The 18803-nt window shown below is 46.1% G+C and overlaps 2 protein-coding genes across 3 annotated transcripts in view; both read right to left on the bottom strand.

The window, feature by feature from the left end:
• Positions 1-18803, bottom strand: part of ARHGAP27 (Rho GTPase activating protein 27) — an 82424-nt gene that overhangs the window by 45121 nt on the left and 18500 nt on the right. The window lies entirely within an intron of this gene.
• PLEKHM1 (pleckstrin homology and RUN domain containing M1) overlaps positions 1-18803 on the bottom strand; it is a 40926-nt gene that overhangs the window by 12500 nt on the left and 9623 nt on the right. Inside the window, 3 exon segments of the mRNA XM_072780961.1 lie at positions 1809-2729; positions 5430-5700; positions 16229-16628. Of these exon segments, the coding sequence (XP_072637062.1) occupies positions 1809-2729; positions 5430-5700; positions 16229-16628 (1592 nt within the window).

Below are 18803 nucleotides of genomic sequence, written 5' to 3' on the forward strand. Positions count from 1 at the left end.
CCAGAAGTAGAAGCAACCAAGTCTGGGCCTCGGTAAGCAGGGTGGGAGCTGGGGACCTGGGGCTGGCCACAGGGAGTGGGTGGGGAAGCCAGCCGAAGGCAGGGGCTGTCTGGACATTGCCTGGGGCCAGCCTGGAGTCAGAGATGCCTGGCCCCGCAGGATGGTGGTGCAGAGCCCAGCTTCAGCCCCTCTGCTAAAGGTCCTTCCACAGCAGCAGGTAGTGAGAAGCGGAGTGGGGTAGGTCCAGGGTAAAGCAAAGGCCTGGCTCAAATCCTGAGTGCATGCCTGTCTCCCACAGGGCCAGGGGAGAGTCTAGCCTTGGGATTAGAAGGGCCACCTGTTCTGTTTAATAGCTGCCTCACCCTAACCCTTCACTGAATTTTTGCAAGGTTCTGTTTCAGTGTCTATAAAAGTCTGCTGTTACTTGCTTTCCTGTGGAGAGATCACAAAGTTTAAATGAGAGGAGATTTTGAAAGTGCCTTGCAAACTATGAATACAGCCAAATGTCAATGGTGGGTATCTGCTTAGCCACAGAGCTGTGCTTGCAGCAAGAAGGAAGCCCAGCTCCTCAGATTCAGTCTCGCCCCACGAGCTGGCAGGTGACAGGCACAGTAAGAGCCGCCCCCTGCCAGCATTCACACCCACTGGGGAATTCTCCTCATAAGCCTTGGGGTTCTGGCCTTCACCCTAAGCCTAACACCCACAGGCTGAAGGTACCGAGTGCAAGTGTTAGGGGTTTGCAGGGGGAGGGGGTGATCTGGGACTTGAAAATGTTTTCTGCAGGAAGAAAACCGACCACTTCCTTCCAGATGCCTGAAGCAGACTTTCCTCTCAAGTCCCACAGGCTCTAGCCAACTCTAGCCTCAAACCACTCGCAGCCATGTCTCCTGTTATGGCACTCTGCAACAGGGCAAAGTTTTCATGGTTCACCTGGAGAACCAAGGTGATGGAAATGGGTGTCTGGGTCCCTGTGGGGGCCTGGCTGGAGCAAGGTTCTGGGACTGTCAAGGTCCTCATCTGGCTCTACCATGGGAAAGGTATCGTGAGGAATAAATGAAATAATCCAAATAAAGCAGCTGGCCCAGTGCCCCCACAGGCGAATCAGATTTAATGATGGCAATAATATAGCAAGTGTACTGACTTAGAATAATATCTATAATATATTCTTAAGTAGAAAAAAAACCAAGTTGCAGAACAGTATAAATAGCTGTGCTGTCTCAAACAGTGGCCATAAGCCACAGGTACCCATTTCAGTTTAAATACCTTTATGTTAAAGTGAAAATTCAGTTCCTTCCATCATAATAGCTACATTTGAAGTACTCAGGAGCCACATGTGGCTTGTAGTTACCATAGTGGACAGCATAGATCTAGAACATTTTCATCATCAGAGAAGTTCTGTTGCACAGAACAGAGTAGCATGAGCCCATTTTTGTAGCTGAAAAAGATTGTGTGCACTTGCAAAAGCATGCAGAAATATTTGGAAGGATGCCATGTCCCTGCTCCAAAAGAAGCTAAGCATATGGTAATATGATAATGAAAGGGTGGAGACCAGAGCTCCCTGGATGGAACTCCCTAAGCAGAGAGCAAGCAGCACTTTGAAGAGCTGCCACCCACAGGTGCCAACCCTTGGCAGGGGTGCTGGCCTCCGTGGGTGCCGGGGAGAAGCAGGGGCAATTTGCCGCAACATCCCAGGGGTGGCGTGGGGGCAGAGGTAGAAAGCCAGGAAAGGGCAGAGTGCCTAAATTAGAAAGCCGACTCGAGGCAGAGGAGGTGAGTGCACTGGGGGTGGTAGGACGGCAAGCGGGCACCTGCACAGAAGCAGCCCTGGGAGTCAAGGCCTTTCTCCATGGGGATGGCCACCAGGTACTGCAGTAGGAAGCCGTTCTCCCTCGTGGCGAACTGCAGCACCTCCTGACAGTTCTCGTCCAGACTGCCGCCCAGTGTCACCGCCTCCTCGGCTATCTCCAAGTAGGACGCCAGGACCTTGCGCACCAGCTCCCTCCATAGAGTGGCCTCCTCAGCATTCCCAGCCTGCAGCTTCAGGACAGCCTTGGCCGTGAGGATTTTGAAGCAAGATGGGCCCCCAAGGCTCGTGTCTGGCAGGATATCTCGGATGGTCTCAATTCCATGACTGTCACTTAACATCTTCTCATTGTTTCTCACTCGGAAGCATTTCAGAGACTCCAAGGATAGGGAGAAAATATAGGGCATCCAAGTCCTGTCAGTGTACAGGTACAGAAGGGATTCTTTAATAGCATCTGGCTCGGGAACTTGGGCAGAAGACCAACAGAACTGTGTGCCCTGGAGGGTTTCAGGCTCGGTGAGCAGGTCTGGGCGGGAGGGGAGGCCACCCTGGGGGGTGTCTGGGGGGTCCTCAGGCTGCTCTGGGTACTGGATGTTCACCCACTCATCCTCCTGCTGGGGCCGGCACTTCTGCAGGGCCTCCCGCACCCGGTCCAGCCAGTCCTCAGCTTCATCCTGGGAGGAGGCCCGCAGTGCCAGCTTCCTGCCAGAGAAGACCAGCTCAAAGCGGCCATCGCTGTGCGCCGGCCCCACAGACTCACAGCGCAGCAGTGAGCAGTTCTCCACGCAGGTGCGCTCCTCGGTGTTCAGGTAGAGGCGGAACTCCAGAGGGGAGAGCTCGCAGAAGAGCTCCTTCCAAATGCCCATTGCCCCTCGCCGCTCCACGGTGCCCAGCTTCATGAGACCCCGGAATGGGTTGGACAGCCCTGGGGGCAGAAAGGGGCACTTTAGACAGTGGGCCATCCCTCTTCCTCCTGAGGCCCTGCAGCGGTGTGGACAGTGGCTGCCACCAGAATAAATTTGAGCACTTTCATCCCGTCCTCACCCTCAGCTTGTTGACCTTGTTTCTGAATTGTTTATCTGAGACAAAAAAACACTCAAAAGATGACCTCCACAGACCCCTTGCTACAGCATCTGTACCCACACTCTGACATCCCCATTGTCACCAGAGATGAACTGACAGCTCAGTCTGAGGCCAACCCCTCTGTTTGATTGAGCAGAGGACCTCCGCCCCCGCCTATTCAGGGATAAGGGCATCTCTCCAGCAACCCATCCTCCCTCTCCCGTGTCACTGCTTTCTCCCTTCCCTCCTGGATCATTCCCACCAGCACACAAACACACTGTTATTTCTGCCATCTTTAAAAATAGCCTTCTTGACGGCCCTCACATCTCTAATTACCACCCTGTTCCTTCGTCCCCCAAGGAGGTATCACAACGATCTCAAGTTCCCCAATTCCCATTCCATCTTGAATCTGTTCCAGTCAGGCTTCTGTCCCCTCCTTCCACTGAAACTGTGCTTGGAAAGCCCCATGCCCTCCTGGTCACCAAATCTAAAGGCTAATCCTTAGTCCCCATCTGGCCTGACCCATCAGCATCACTGGACACAGCTGAGCCCTCCTTCCCTCATGAAACACTTCCCTCACTCGACCGCTGAGGACTGCCACTATGGGTCCTCCTCTGCCCCAACGGGCCACTCTTCTGTCCCCTGGGCTTGCTCTTCCTTCTCTCCCTGACATCTCAACATTGGAGCACCTTAGAGCTCAGCCCTGGGGCCTCTTCTTCAGCGATACCCACTTCCTACATGATCTTACCCACATTCAGGGCTTTATGCCAACAACGCCCTGGTTTTTATCTCCAGCCTGAACCTCGCCCTTGAACCTCAGATTCAGATCTCCACCTGCTGTGTGTACGTCTAATATCTAGCATGTAATATCCCCTCAAAGTTAACATGCCCGAAATGAATTCCTGACCCTCCCACTGCAAGCCAACTTCTCTCCCAACATTCCTCATCTCATAAATGGCACACTGCATTCTTCTAGCTGCTTGGGCTAAACACCCTGCAGTTATCCTTGATTCCCTTTCTTCCACACCCCATCTCCAGTCTATCTGCAAATCCTGCTGGCATAGCCCAGAAACCCCATTTCTTACCACCTCCATAGCCACCATATGGGCTCAGCTGGCCATCACCCCTGGCCTGGCTTATGGTGAGAGCCTCCTGACTGGTCTCTCTACCTGAGGTCCTTCAACATATGAGCCAGGATGCCCCCCCCCTTAAAGGAAGTCAGACCATGTCCCTCTGCCCCGAACCCTGCAATGGCTGCCATCTTCCTCAGAGCAAAAGCTAATGGCCCTTCTGTGGCCCGAGAGGCCCTCTGTCACTTGGCCCTCATCTCCTCAGTTTCCTGGGCATGTGCCCAGCACAGGTGCTTTGCATTTGTTTCCCTGCTTGAGACACACAGGTCGCCCCATGCCTTCTTCCCTCCCTTCCTTCACATCTCCTCACATGTCACCTTATTTATGAGGACCCCCTTGGCCATCCCATATAAAATAGTATACTCCCCATCTTGGCACTCCCCAGTTTACTCTTCTCCATGGCAATGATTATCACCAGCCCATACTGTACCTTTACCTGTTAATTTTCTTATTTCCTGTCTCTTGCACTAGGACAGAAGTCTATGAAGACAGAGACTTCATTTCACTTCCTGCATGTCCCCAGCACCTAGAACAGCCTGGCATATCACAGATAACTATCTGCTGAATGAGCACATGTAGAAATGCTCCCTGTTTCATAGGGGGTCTGCCCCTAACCGGGGATCCGAAAGACACGTAGTTTTCTCTCTCCCAGCCTGGACTAGCCTTGGAGATTTCAAACAATTGTATAGGGTCTTCCTACCCTTCAGGGAACCTGACAGCCTAGGTGTGAAGCACATTCTCTGGCATGGTTACAATTACCACATGGACATAAAGAAAAACCTAAAAGAAGCCAGCATGGAGACCAGGGCTCTACCCATACCCCTCAAGCCAGGAACCTGGCAAGAACTGTCTGTTGGGTCACTGCAAACACAAAACGAAGCGAGAAAGAGATGGACTCTAGGACTCCAGGTCATACTTTTTTGTTTATGCGGATTATGGAAAAATTAGGTTATGGTTATTGAACGCATTCTAGAATTTCACAGGGTATCACTGTAAACAGCACATAGAGGACACTAACTAGAGCTGATAACACCCCACCAGAGCCATCAAACAAGCCAACTAAGATGAAGGCCTTGGGAAGGGACATTGAGATGCCTTCAGGAGGCACGGTTTGCTCTAGGCTCCAGGTAGAACCCAGAATTTTGTATAATCATATGACTTCAGGGGAAAAGTTTCAATATTTCAATATATGAAACAGGTTTTTGAGTATTATTTTGTCGAGATATTATGAGAAAACGTAGTACTTCTCCTGAAATGCTTTCCCGAATTACTCAGCATGGGTGCTCCATATTACATTTGGGGAAGAGGTTGTGCTTGTAAGGAGAAGACACCCCCCCCCACCCCAGCTGGTAATGGATAAAGGGCCTTTAGCCCTGCTCTCTGGAAGGCCCTGTGCCTGCAGTGCGAGGTCGCAGAGCCCTGCGGCCACCTACCCATCTGCCGGCGGTGCACAACCCTGAAGTTCTTATGCTCCTGTGCAGCGGCTGCCTTGCTTCTCCTGCTTCCTGGGGAAGGCACACAGGCTTTGTCTAAGGATCCTGTGGAGAAGCTTTTCCTTGGTCCTTGGGAACAACGCCTGAGGAGACTAGGCCTTGACTCGGGCGACCCTCCGAAAGGAGCCGCAGAGCGCTCTGAGGGGCTCTCTGTGGGAGGCTCTTGGGGAGGCCTGTAGAAATCATCCTCTGAGATCCAGCTCTTGTTTTTCTAGTGGAAAAGAGTGAAGACAGAGGTTGTTTTCAATGAACATCTTTATCAAGACACAATTTGCCTATCATTAAATTAATCTTTGACACATTTGCAGTTTAAGAGTTTCAGTGTGTTCACAGAGTTGTGCAACCATCACCACAATCTAAGTTTAGGATGCTTTCATTACTCCAAAAAGAAAGCCCATGCCTATGAGTGGTCAATCACCATTTCCCCTCAACTGCTCCGGTTCTAGGCAAGCAATAATCTACTTTCTGTTTCCATTGATTTGTCCATTCTGCATGTTTCATTAAAATGGAATCTTCTAACACATGGGCTTTGCATCTGCCTTCTTCCCCTCAGCATCAGGTTTTCAGGGTCTGCCGTGTTACAGTAGCTGTGAGTACTTCATTCCTCTTTATTACTAAATGGTATCACGTGGTACAGATGTACCACACTGTTTGCTCACCAGCCGATGGGCATTAGGGTTGTTTCCCCTTTGTGGTGATTATGAATAATGCTGCTGTGAACATTCATATCCAAGATTTTGTGTGGACGTATGTTTTCCCATTTCCTTGGGCACATACCTGTAAGTGGAAGTGATGGGTCATATGGTTAACTGTGTCTAACTTTCTGAGGAATTTTTCTTTCTTTTTTTAATTATAGGAGTCAGGTCACACAGCTCTTAGAGACAAATGAACCTGGATTTGAGATCCTTTTTTTTTTTTTTTTAAATATTTTATTTATCCATTCATGAGAGACACACAGAGAGAGAGGCAGAGACATAGGCAGAGGGAGAAACAGGCTCCACACAGGGAGCCCGATGTGGGATTCGATCCTGGGACTCAAGAATCACCCCCTGGGCTGAAGGCAGGTGCTAAATTGCTGAGCCACCCAGGCATCCCATTTTCTGAGGAATTTTTAAACTGTTTTCCGAAGAGGCTCTACCATTTTACATTGTCACCAGCCACATATGAGGATTTTGATTTTTCCACATCCTCTCTACCATTTTTTGTTATCTGTTTGATTATAGCCATCCTGATGGGTGTGAAGTACCATTTTTTGGTTTAGGCTTGCAATTTCCCCAATGTCTAATGACACAGCAATCTTTCTTACGCTTAGTGGACATTGGTAGATCTCCTTTGGAGAAATGTCTATTCAAATCCTTTGCCCATTTTTAAATTGGTTTGTCTTTTGGTCCTTGTGCTATAGGTTGAATTGCATCCCCCACAAAGATATATTAAAATCCTAAGCCCCAGTATCTCAGAATGTGATCTTTTTTGGAAGTAGGGTTGTTGCAGATGTAATTAGTTAAGATGAAATCATGCTGGGAGAGGGTGAACCCTTCATCCAATGTGATTGGTCTTCTTTAAGAGGAGAAAAGACATACATACAGAGGAGAATCCCAAGAGAAGACAGAGACACAGAACAAGAAACCCATGTGATGACAGAGGCAGAGCTTGGAGTGAAGGGTCTCTGAGCCAAGGAACATCAAGGATTAACATCAAAGATTGCCGGCAACTCCAAGCTGAGAGAAGGGTGCAGAACAGATTCCTTTTCAAAACCTCCAGAAGGAACCAACCCCATCTGAATTTTGGACTTCTAGCTCCCAGAACTATCACAGAACATGTTTCTGTTGTTTTGAGCCCTCTAGTTTATGGTATTTTATTACAGAGGCCTTAGGAAACAAATACAAGTTGTAAGGGTTCTTTATATATTCTAGGGTATATGGGTTACTAGGCTTATAGCATATTTATGGTTTGCAAATAATTTCTCCAATTCTGGGGGTTGTCTGTTCACTTTCTTGCTGGTGCTTTTCGAGGCATGAAATTAAAAAAAAAAAAAGCCCAGCAACAGCTTTTCGAGGCATGAAATTAAAAAATCTTTTTTGAAGTCCAACATATCTATTTTTTTCTTTTGTCTCTGCCTTTGGTGTTTTTTTTTAATTTTTTTATTTATTTTTATTTATGATAGTCACAGAGAGAGAGAGAGAGGGGCAGAGACACAGGCAGAGGGAGAAGCAGGCTCCATGCACTGGGAGCGCATTGTGGGATTCGATCCCGGGTCTCCAGGATCGCGCCCTGGGCCAAAGGCAGGCGCCAAACCGCTGCACCACCCAGGGATCCCTGCCTTTGGTGTTATAGGTAAGATGCCATTGCCTAAGCCAAGGTCACAAAGATTTGCTCCTATGTTTTATGCTAAAAGCTTTATAGTTTTAGCTCTTACACTTAGGTCTATCATCTATTTTAAATTAATTTTTGTGTATAGGGTGAGGAAGGGGTCCACCTTTATTCTTTCACATGTGGATATCCCCTTATCCCAGCATCAGTTGTTGAAGGGCTGTAGAATTTTTCAGCCCTGCTTATCAGGTTTGAGATAAGGGAGGCATGGGTGAGCAGGACCCAGAGTCCTCACTGACCACCTGTGCTGGGGCTCCTCACTTCTGAGCAGGCTCCTGAAGCCCCAGGGAGCCAGGCCCTGCCCCTGCCCTTCTGTTGCTGTCGAGTCTGAAGTTGTTCACTGGCTGAGAGAAGTGGGATGGGTCTAGGGTCAGGGGATTGTGGGATTGGATTTTTTTTTCCCACTATTTGAAGCACTCCCTGATTTTCTGTGCCTAAGCATGGATGAGCAGAGGCAAGAAGAAAGCTGGTTGGACTGCCCTAAGTGGCTGTCTACACAGAGGAAATGACTCACACAAGGGGTGGGCTCAGCCCAGCTGTTTTGTTAAGTGTCACCAACCTCACCCTGAAGTTGCTATTTCCAACCCCTAAATCAGATTGACCGCCTTGCCCTATAGACAAGGAAGGAGAGCAGGGCTGTGACTGCCCTAGAAGGATTGTTTTGGACTGTTTAATCCACTCAGATACTATATACTATATAGCTCCTTAAGCCACGAGTGAAGAGCTCTGAGTCAGGAGCATGGGGGCCTGACAATGCTGAGTCTCCAGGGCTTCCTCTGAAAACCCTCAGAATTAGCAGGTGCTTCCTTCTGCCAGTGACAGGATAATGTGTCAATCAGGGTGGCTACTTGAGGACCATCTGCAACAGACAATTCTGAACAAAGCCTGCCTAGGCCAGAATGACCCAGGGGAGGTCCCTGAGGAAAATGGGCAGGAGGAACCTCACCGAGCCTGGGGCACATACCTGGGAAGTCTTGTGGCCTCCCAGCTCCAGCTGATGGCTCTAAAGGGAGAGACCACTATTTTTTAGTCTCAGCTCAGGGGTTATCTATCACCTCCTCCTGAAAGCTTTCCTTACTATTCCCCAGTCTACACTCCTCCCACATTCCACCTGAGTCAGGGACCCCTTTGAGCTCCCATGGCATTCTTTGCTCATGCCCAGCCTAGCACCCACAAAGCTGTTTACAAGTTTTCATTTTTCTTTTTGCCTGGCACAGAGTTATAACAGATGAGGGAATAAATCTTGACTATCCAAACATCTGTAGCATAAAAGAAGAAGGGTGGGGCGAGGGGACTGGAAGGAACGAGCCAAATGTGAATTGTGAGGTGATGTATGTTCATTGGTGAGGGCTTCTCTCTCTCAGGAGGTGAGGCTGACTACTAGGAAATATTCAGACACAGTCCAGCAGCCACAGCTCATCCACCAGGAAATGATACTCCAGGGAAACATCTTTTGTTCTCTGAGGCAATAGAGAAAAACAGTTGGAACACTAGGTCCTCGCAGCTTTTGTGCACAGGCCTGAATAGAGCTCTGTAGCTGTGACCCAGCCAAGGCTTCTCCCCCATGAAGTGGGAAGGGTGAAGTGCACCACAGTTGCCCTTCTCTCTCCCCTTCCTGCCACCTTCATACCTTCTGCTCACTCAGGGTCCCTCATCTGGCCAGTTTCCTGCCCCTTTAACAGTGGGGGAAACCACCACTGACCAAAGGTCGAAGCCCATGCAGCGCCTGCCACTAGGAACCCAAGACACAGGAATGCCACTTGAGTTACTAAAGGTACAGGATGCTGTAAACAAACAACTTTTAGGTCTCAGAGGGGAGTTGGGCTGAGGAGGGAGATACTAGGGGTCTGGATTGTTTTCAGAAAAAGTGCTTTTTGTCCAGTCTATCCTCATATCAGGCAGAAAAATGTTGCCTATACTCTGGCCTGGAGGAGGGGACCACATGCTATAGGCAGGTGGTCCATGAAGGCAGTGATTAGGATGAAGTCTTAGAATTCAGACTGTTCCCTGGAGTGAATCTGAGAAATCAATTCAAAACCTCCTAGATTCCACAAATAAAAGTTCCCCTACTCCTTGCTCCCTTCCTTCCCAGCACTAGTTGCCAGTGTAATTATGATGTGGGTAATGACTTGTCTAATGCAGTGTCTGCCCCCAAGAAGCAGGGTCCTTGTCCATCCTGTTCCATCACCATACCAAGCATGGTGCTTGGCCCAGAGCAGAGCCTTTGTGTCAAGTGAATTTAAAATAATTTTTTTTTTTTAAAGAAAGACTGAATGGCTCTCCTGGTTACACAACTGGACAGTGACCACCCTTTACTGCCCCCACTGCCCACCCCATGCTGCCAAAGTGTCAATAAATAGCAGTGACTAAGTGACAGAAGCATAGAAAGATGAGAGCTATAGAGGTGACACATAGGCCAGGGCTCCACCCTGACCAAAGGCTGGGGGTCCACCAGGCCAGTGTGAGTAGGTGCGCCGCATGGTGGTGCCCAGCAACTATCTACTGAGTGGAGGGATGAGTGGGTCCTGTAAACTAAGCAGGCTGACTCCCCTGAGGCCTGCAGGGATGCATAGCCTGCTCTGGTCAGACCAACCTGTCACCCCATGCACTAGATGGTATATTTCTCAGTGTAAACTGACAAGCTGGCACCTCGAAATCTCTGAGAGTTGAAACTACTAATTATGCCTAGACTCTCCTGGGTACAGTGCTCGGAGCTGACATTACAGAAGGCAATAGACATGTTCTTTCACACGGAACTGATATTGGAGTCCAGAGGCAGAAAATAAATCGAAAGACGATATGATTTCATACAGTGACATGTATTACAAAGAAAGTAAAGCAGGCAAATGGGAAGGGGAGTCACTGGGGACAGTGCTTTCGAGACAGGGTGCTCAGGAAAGGTAAAGACAAAGGCGAAGAAAAGGAGCCGTCTGGGAAAGGGTTCAGGCAGATGCAACAGCAAATGGAAAGGCCTGCGGCTGAAAGGAGTCTGTTGTGTCAGGAGCTGCAAGGGGGCCAGAGGGTCCATGCTAGGTGAGCAGAGCAGGAGCCTGGGTGAGCAGAGGAGGAGCCTGGGTGACAAGCTGCCCTGTCCCATCAGCTCTTGGACCCTGGCAAGACAAGATGTCTGAGCCTATGCAAGACAAGTCAGATCCTGGACAGGAGCGAAGTTGACTTGGTCAATGCCATTCTGTGGAGCTCTGCTGGTACACGCAGTCACCGACCCTAAGGACAGCCCTCTGCTTCAAGCTCAAGCCAAGGGCTGTGGAGACTTTCTTCTTCACCCCTCCGAAAGTGCTGACAGTTATCTGCTCATAACCTTCAGGGTCCTGTGACATTCTGGGCCCTGAAGCAATTTGCAGGATAGCAAAAATGGAAACTGTGACCCTCACTTATACACAGTGGCATGATTTATATACTCATAGTCAATAGATGGTGCTGATCATTCAGATATCCATAATGGAAAACATGACTTTTGATTCCTACCTCACACCATACAGAAAAGTTAATCCTAGAGGGATCATAAACTTAACTGCAAAAGGTAAAACACTAAAGCTTTTAGATGAAAATACAAGGTTTTCACAGCCTTGCAGCTTTGAGTAGACAAAGAGTTAAAAAATAGACACACAACATATTAACCATAGAGAGAGATTGATAAAGATCATTAAAATCAAGAACTTCTGTTCCACAAAAGATACCATTAAGAGATTTAACAGGCAAGCCATAGACTCAAAGAGGAAATTTACCATATGTATATCTGCTTTGTATTTTTTCTCTAGTAAAAGACCATACCCATAACACATAAAGAGCCCCTATAAATAAATAAGGAAAATACAACTCAAGAATGAAACAACGGGGGGCTCCCTGGGTGGCTCAGCGGTTTGGTGCCTACCTTTGGCCCAGGGCATGATCCTGGAGTCCTGGGATCGAGTCCCACATCGGGCTCCTTGCATGGAGCCTGCGTCTCCCTCTGCCTGTGATTCTGCCCCCCGCCCTGTGTCTCTCATGAATAAATAAATAAAATTAAAAAAAAAAAAAGAATGAAACAACGGGGGTGCCTGAGTGGCTCAGCTGGTTGAGCATCTGCCTTCAGCTCAGGTCATGATCCTGGAGTCCTGGGATGGAGCCCCGCATTGGGCTCCCTGCTCATTGGGGAGTCTGCTTCTCTCTCTACCCCTTACCCTGCTTGTGCTCACTCTCTCCTTCTCTCAAATAAATAAAATCTTGAAAAAAAAAAAAAGAATGAAACGACTTAAACACTTCCAAAAGAAGATCAGCCAATAAGGAAATGAAATAGTATCAAAATTTTTGGTCATCAGGGAAATGCAAATTAAAACCACAGTGAGGGGTACCTGGGTGGTACAGTCAGTTAAGCATCTGACTCTCAGTTTTCGCTCAGGTTGTGATCTCAGGGTCCTGAGATCAAGCCCTGCATCCAGCTCTCTGCTCAGCACCAAGTCTGCTTAAGACTCTCCCTTTCCCGCTCCCTACCCTCTGTCGCCCCCAAAACCACTTGCATGTGCGCACGTGCTTTCTCTCTAATAAATAAAATCTTAAAAAAAAAAAAAACCAACACATGCTGAGACATTACTGCACACCTGTTAAGGTGGCTAAAAGTCAAAAGACTGATGACACCACCAGCTAGGATAAAGAGCAACGAAAATACTCATATATTGCTAGTGTGAGTACAAATCAGTACATGCACTGTTAGAAAATGCTTGGCATTATCTGCTAAAGGTAAACATATGCCTATACGATGACAATGGCAATTTTATTACTAGATTATATACCCACAGAAAAGAGTATAAAGGCAAGAGCAAGAATGTTCACAACAGCTTTCGTCATAATAGCCAAAACCTGGAAACAACCCAAATGTCTGTTGGCAGGAGAATGGATAGATGCATCAGGATATATTCTTACAATGGAATATTACAGAACAATGGAAAATGCACAGGTGACTCTCACAGACATAATGCTCAGTGAAAGAGGCAAGAGTACATATTGTATGATTCCATGTACATGAAGAGGAAAAATGAATCTATGGTGCTAGAAGTCAGAATGGACACTTCCTACGGAGGGGAACAATGGGAGAAGGCATAAGAGAGCCTTGTGGTGGGCTGGAAAGGGTCTATGTTTTACTCTGGATGGTGGTTACAGAGTGTAATCGTAGATAAGTACTTACTGAGATATGTACTAAGGATCACTTTACATCATTTCTCAAAAAAACCTTCTAAAGGAGGAAATTATAGTCTTTTTAACAAATGGTGCTGGTACAATTGGATATCCCTATGCAGAAGAATCAAGCAGGACTTCATCCTTATACCATATAAAAAAAACAACTCAAGATGGATCATAGATCTAAATATAAGAGCTAAAATTATAAAAGTTTTATAAGAACACATAAGAGTAGATCTTTGCGACCTTAAATTAGGAAATGGGTATAGATATGACACCAAAAGCACGAATGATACAAGAAAAAACCCCCAGATATATTGGACTATATCAAAACTGAAAACATTAATGCTGTAAATAATACCACCAATAAAGTGAAAAGACAATTTACAGGATGGGAGAAAATAATTCCTAATTATGTATCTAAAAAGGGTAGAGAACTCAGAATATATAAAGAACTATTATGACTCAATAATAAAAGGACAAAAAAAATCCAATTTAAAAATGGGTCAAGGTTCTGAAGAGATATTTCTCCAAAGCTGATACACAAATGGCCAAAAGGCACATAGAAAGATAATACTCGGGGCAGCCCCAGTGGCGCAGCGGTTTTGCCCTGCATGAAGCTCGGGGTGTGATCCTGGAGATCTGGGATCGAGTCCCACGTCAGGCTTCCTGCATGGAGCCTGCTGCTTCTTCCTCTGCCTCTCTCTCGCTCTCTCTGAATAAATAAATAAATAAATAAACAAATAAACAAACAAACAAATAAATAAATCTTAAAAAAAAAAGATAATACTCGACATCATTAGTCATTAAAGAAATGCAAATCAAAACCATAATGAGATACTAGTTCTCACCCCTCAGGATAGCTATTATAACAATTTTTAAAAAAAACCATAAGATCTGTTGGTAAGAATGTAGAATACACTGCTGGTGGGAATATAAAATGGGGCAACTGCTTTGGAAAACAGTTTGGCAGTTCCTCAAAAGGTTAAATATAGAGTTACCATGTGACCCAGAAATTCTACTGTTAGGTATGCATCCAAGACAATTAAAAACATATATCAGGGATCCCTGGGTGGCTCAGTGGTTTGGCGCCTGCCTTTGGCCCAGGGCGCGATCCTGGAGACCCGGGATCGAATCCCACATCGGGCTCCCGGTGCATGGAGCCTGCTTCTCCCTCTGCCTATGTCTCTGCCTCTCTCTCTCTCTCTCTGTGTGACTATCATAAATAAATAAAGAAAAAAATATTAAAAAAAAAACATATATCAACACAAAAACTTGTACATGAATGTTCACTGCAATATTATTTGTGGCCAAAAATGGGGAAAAACCCAAATGTTTATCAACCGATGAAAGACAAAACAGAATGTGACATGTTCGTACAAAGGGATCTACAGTGAACTATTAGTCATTGAGGTACAGACCAGCCTACAACAGGGATGAATCCTGAAAACAGTATGTTAGTTGGAAGAAGCCAGTCACAAAAGATTACATATTACATGATTCCATTTATGTGAAATGTCCCGAACTGCAAATCTATTGACAAACATTAGTGGTTGCAGGGAATAAGAGGAGTGAGGCTGGGGGAGGAGAGGCAGATGGGAAGTCACTGCTAATGGCAAGGGATTTCTTTTATGGGGGATGGAATGTTTTCAAATTCAATTGTAGTGATAGCTGTACAACCTTGCAAATATATGAAGAAAAGCTGAATTATACACTTTAGTTAGGTGAATTGTAAGGTATTAGTTATAGCTCAAAAAAGCTGTTAAGAAAAGTGTGTGTGTGTGTGTGTCCTCATCTATTTCATGGCCTTGGCCCCATCCTGAGTTACAGGATCTGGAAGCTACAGGCCAGATGAGAGACACGCATGAATGGAGCCAAAAAAGCAAGACTATAACCCAACATGAACCCCAGACAGAGCTGGGGTAAACTCGGGGCTTTGTGTGTCTATGTGCATACAACTCCTATCTGGGCTGTTCATGACACAAGAACAAATATGCAATGGCAAAAGAGTTTGGGTCCACAGCTTTGATGATTGTTCTTAAGCTTCTGACCCATGGCTCTGCTTAGAAGATTCCCAGGGTTAGTTTCCCTTGGATTATCAACAAAGTAGACTGGCTTATTCTAGAACAGCACTGCCTAACAGAAATAGAATTCCAGTCACGTGTGTCATTTTAAGTGTTCTACTAGCCACATTTTTAAAATGTAAAAAGAAACGAGTGAAATTAATTTTGATAATATATTTAAGCCAATATATCACAAATATTCTTATTGTAACATGTATGTAATAAAAAATTATTGAGATATTTTACTTTCTTTATACTAAACCTTCAAAATCCAGTGTTTATTTTTATTTATTTATTTATTTTTTTGAGACAGAAATATTTCTATTTTATTAAACCCCTGACATTTTAGCATTTATTTGTTATAGCAACTAGGATTACTTTAATATAAAAATCTTCACATGGCTAACTCTTGTTGCAAAAGCCTCTGCTTAAATGTCACCTCCTTACAGAAGCCTCACTCAACACTCCAACTGTTTTAGATCTCCTGTCTCATACTCGGTATCTCTTTTTATTATTATCTCAAAACTTTTTATGACCTGGTGTGTGAGAGTGCATGTGTGTGCTGGATGGTGCTCTTCACCACCACTAGCACAAGAGCTCACCGTTGGTCGGAACTTTGCTCAGTTTGCACTATCTCAGTTTGCACTAGCCACATTTTAGGTGCTCATTCAGTAGCCACGTGCAGCTAGTGGCTGCCATATTGGACAGCGCAGTTCTAAATCTGGTTATGTTGCAAGATGAGTATTCTCAAAGCCTGGTATTTTAGAAAATATGAATAATAACAAGCGCTAAGGAGGAAGGCTTAGTGAGGTGAAGCGCCTGGCCTGAGGCCTTAACACTGATAAGCGGCAGTGGTTAAGAGCAGAGTCTATCATCAGATGAGAATTATCTTCTCCATGGGATTGATGCGAAATGACAAGAGACCCTCATGGGAAGGGACTGGCACAGTGTCGGGCTCACATCCACCATGAGAGATATGAGGGGCTATTGGAGAGGAGGTAGAGGTCATTCGGGGTAACTAGGGTAACTAGCTGGAGGCACCGTGCACCACGGTAACTAGCTGGAGACACCGTGTACCAGCTCTGAGATATCTCCCCAAGATCTCCCCCCTGAAAAACTTGTATCACTCACTGGACTGGTGGGTGAAAACACTCCAAGGCTCCACATAGATCCGTCATCCTCCGGGGGCTCCTGCTGGCCATTCCCCTGGCGCACTGCTCTGGCCACCTCTCTCACACTTCTGGAAGACTGCTGGTCCGAAGCACTTCCTGAAGGGACAGCTTGGGCAGGGCCCAACTGCTGCAAACCGAGGGTGTCAGGTGCCTGCACAGGCGGCTCTTGCTTGTGGTACCCATCTTGGATCTCAGGGGATGCCTGGGCCAGAAGGGGCTCTGCGGGTACATCAAACGGGATGCTCGTTTCCCGGCTGGGGAGGAACAGCGAGGCTCGTCCTGTGGGAATCTCCACTTCTCCGCTTAGTCTGTTGGTTGGCACAGAGTTTACCCGGGCTTTGGTGAATTCCGACAACACCCTAGAAGTTTTTAAACAAAGAAACCTGTGTGACAGGTTGTCTGTGAGAATGCTCAAGGCTACTGGGGCAGTGGTTATGAATGGAAAACTGCTGTTATGTGATTTTAAAACCAAAATAAACAACACTCTCCTCATCATTCATTGCTCCCTTGTTTCCACACAGCCCTCCTCTGACACTCCTCATGAAGCTTCTCCCCAGCTGGGACTTAGGCAGAGTGGATGGCCAAGTGACCCAAGGTCCCAGGATCTCCAGTGACAAAGCTCACAAAGCTGTGGAAAGGACTGATGTGAACGGAAACTACCCATTGCTTTTGCTTTCTGAACAGGCTACTGCGGGCCTGGAGAGCTTGCTCGGCCAAGCAAATGGCTGTGTAGGCAATCATTTCCTCATGCTATTGTGGCAGAGCCCCAGGGAATAGTGTGTGAGAGCCGGGCTCCCCAACAGCACAAACAGCTGAGCCCCAAGAACCCACTCCCCAGGAAGTGGACTTAGGTGAAGTGAGAACCCACTCTGTTCCTGGAACATTCAGTGGACAGCAGGGTGGGGGTGAGTGCAAGGGCTAGTGTACCTCAGACCCAGACTGCATGTAGAGTCAGAGAAGCCTGCTGTTCTAGGAACTGCTACTGGAGATTGGTGTACACAAGGTACACGAGTGTGTACACAAGTATATGTGGGGTGTGCACCTGCTAACTCCTCCAATGGGACTGGCTCTTCCTGCCCCTCAGTGGTGCTTCGGGGCTATAGGGAGCCTTCTGTACACATACACACACATACTCACACGCACATGAAAACATACTTCTGGGCCTTCTAAAAGGCCCACCGGCTAGTGGCTGCTCCCCCTTCTCCCGAGGCTTCTGGGAATACAAGATCTATTTCTGAAGTAAACCCATTTGCTGTTTCCTCCTCTGCTTATGAACCCAGTCGAGTATGTCATAGGCAAATGAAGATTTAAAGCTATCTGGTACCCAAGAGATTGCACATATCTGCCCTAATGGCTTAGACTAGGTCAGAAGATATGTCAAACTCCCTTTAATGTCACCTTATGGAAATTTTTTACCTTAATGTCTTCTGACTGAGCTCTGCTCTTATCTACAACATCACAACCCTAAACCACATTTCAAGACATGGTAGCTAGTCAAGTATTGGTGACCAACCCGTGCATTTAGGGGCAACTGATTTTTCAACCCAAGACATTTCAGTGGAGGAAGAATAGTCTTTTCAACAAATGGTGCTGGGATAAGTGAATAGTCTCATGCAAAAGAATGAAGTTGGATTCCTATCTCACAGCATGTAAAAAATGAACTCAAATGGTTTAAAGACCTAAGGTTAAGAGCTAAAGAGAGAAAACTCTTAGAAGGAAACAGGTATAGATTTGGATCAGGGGATGGTTTCTTATATGACATCTAATAGATAAGCAACCAATAAAATATAGTTAAGTTGGACTTCATCAAAACTAAAAACTTTTGTGCTTCAAAAGGATACTATCAAGAAAGTAAAAAGACAACCCAGAGAATAGGGAAAAAATTGTATATCTGATATATAAGTATTATCATATATCTGATAAAGGTCTAATATCCAGAATATACAGAGCTCTTAATAATTCAACAGCACTAGAACAAATAATCCAATTGAAAAATGGGCAAAGGATTTACAGAGACATTTCTCTAAAGGTATACAAATGGACAGTAAGTACATGAAAAGATGCTCAATATCATTAAATAGTAGTAAAATAAAAATCAAAACCATAATAAGATACTACTTTGTGCCACTTGGATGCCAATGATTAAAAAAAAGAGAATACTAAGTGTTGGCAAAGATGTAGAGAAAGTGAAACTCTTACACACTGCTGGTGGAAATGTGAGATGATGTAGCTTTTGTGAAGAAGTTTGGTAGTTCCTCAAAAAGTTAAACAAAGAGTTACCATATGACTCAACAATTCAACACATGGGCATATAGCCCTGAGAATGAGAAGACAATGTCCACAGAAAACTTGTACATGAATGTTCATAGCAATATTATTCATAATAGCCAAAAAGTGGGAATAAAATAAATGCCCACTAACTGCCGAACAGACAAACAAACTGTGGTATATCCACACAATAGACTATTCAATCATGACTATAACACAGATGGACTCTGAAAACATACTAAGTGAAGGCAGGCAGTCACAAAAAG

The sequence above is a fragment of the Canis lupus genome, chromosome 16 (assembly GCF_048164855.1).
Source record: "Canis lupus baileyi chromosome 16, mCanLup2.hap1, whole genome shotgun sequence".
NCBI lineage: Eukaryota > Metazoa > Chordata > Mammalia > Carnivora > Canidae > Canis > Canis lupus.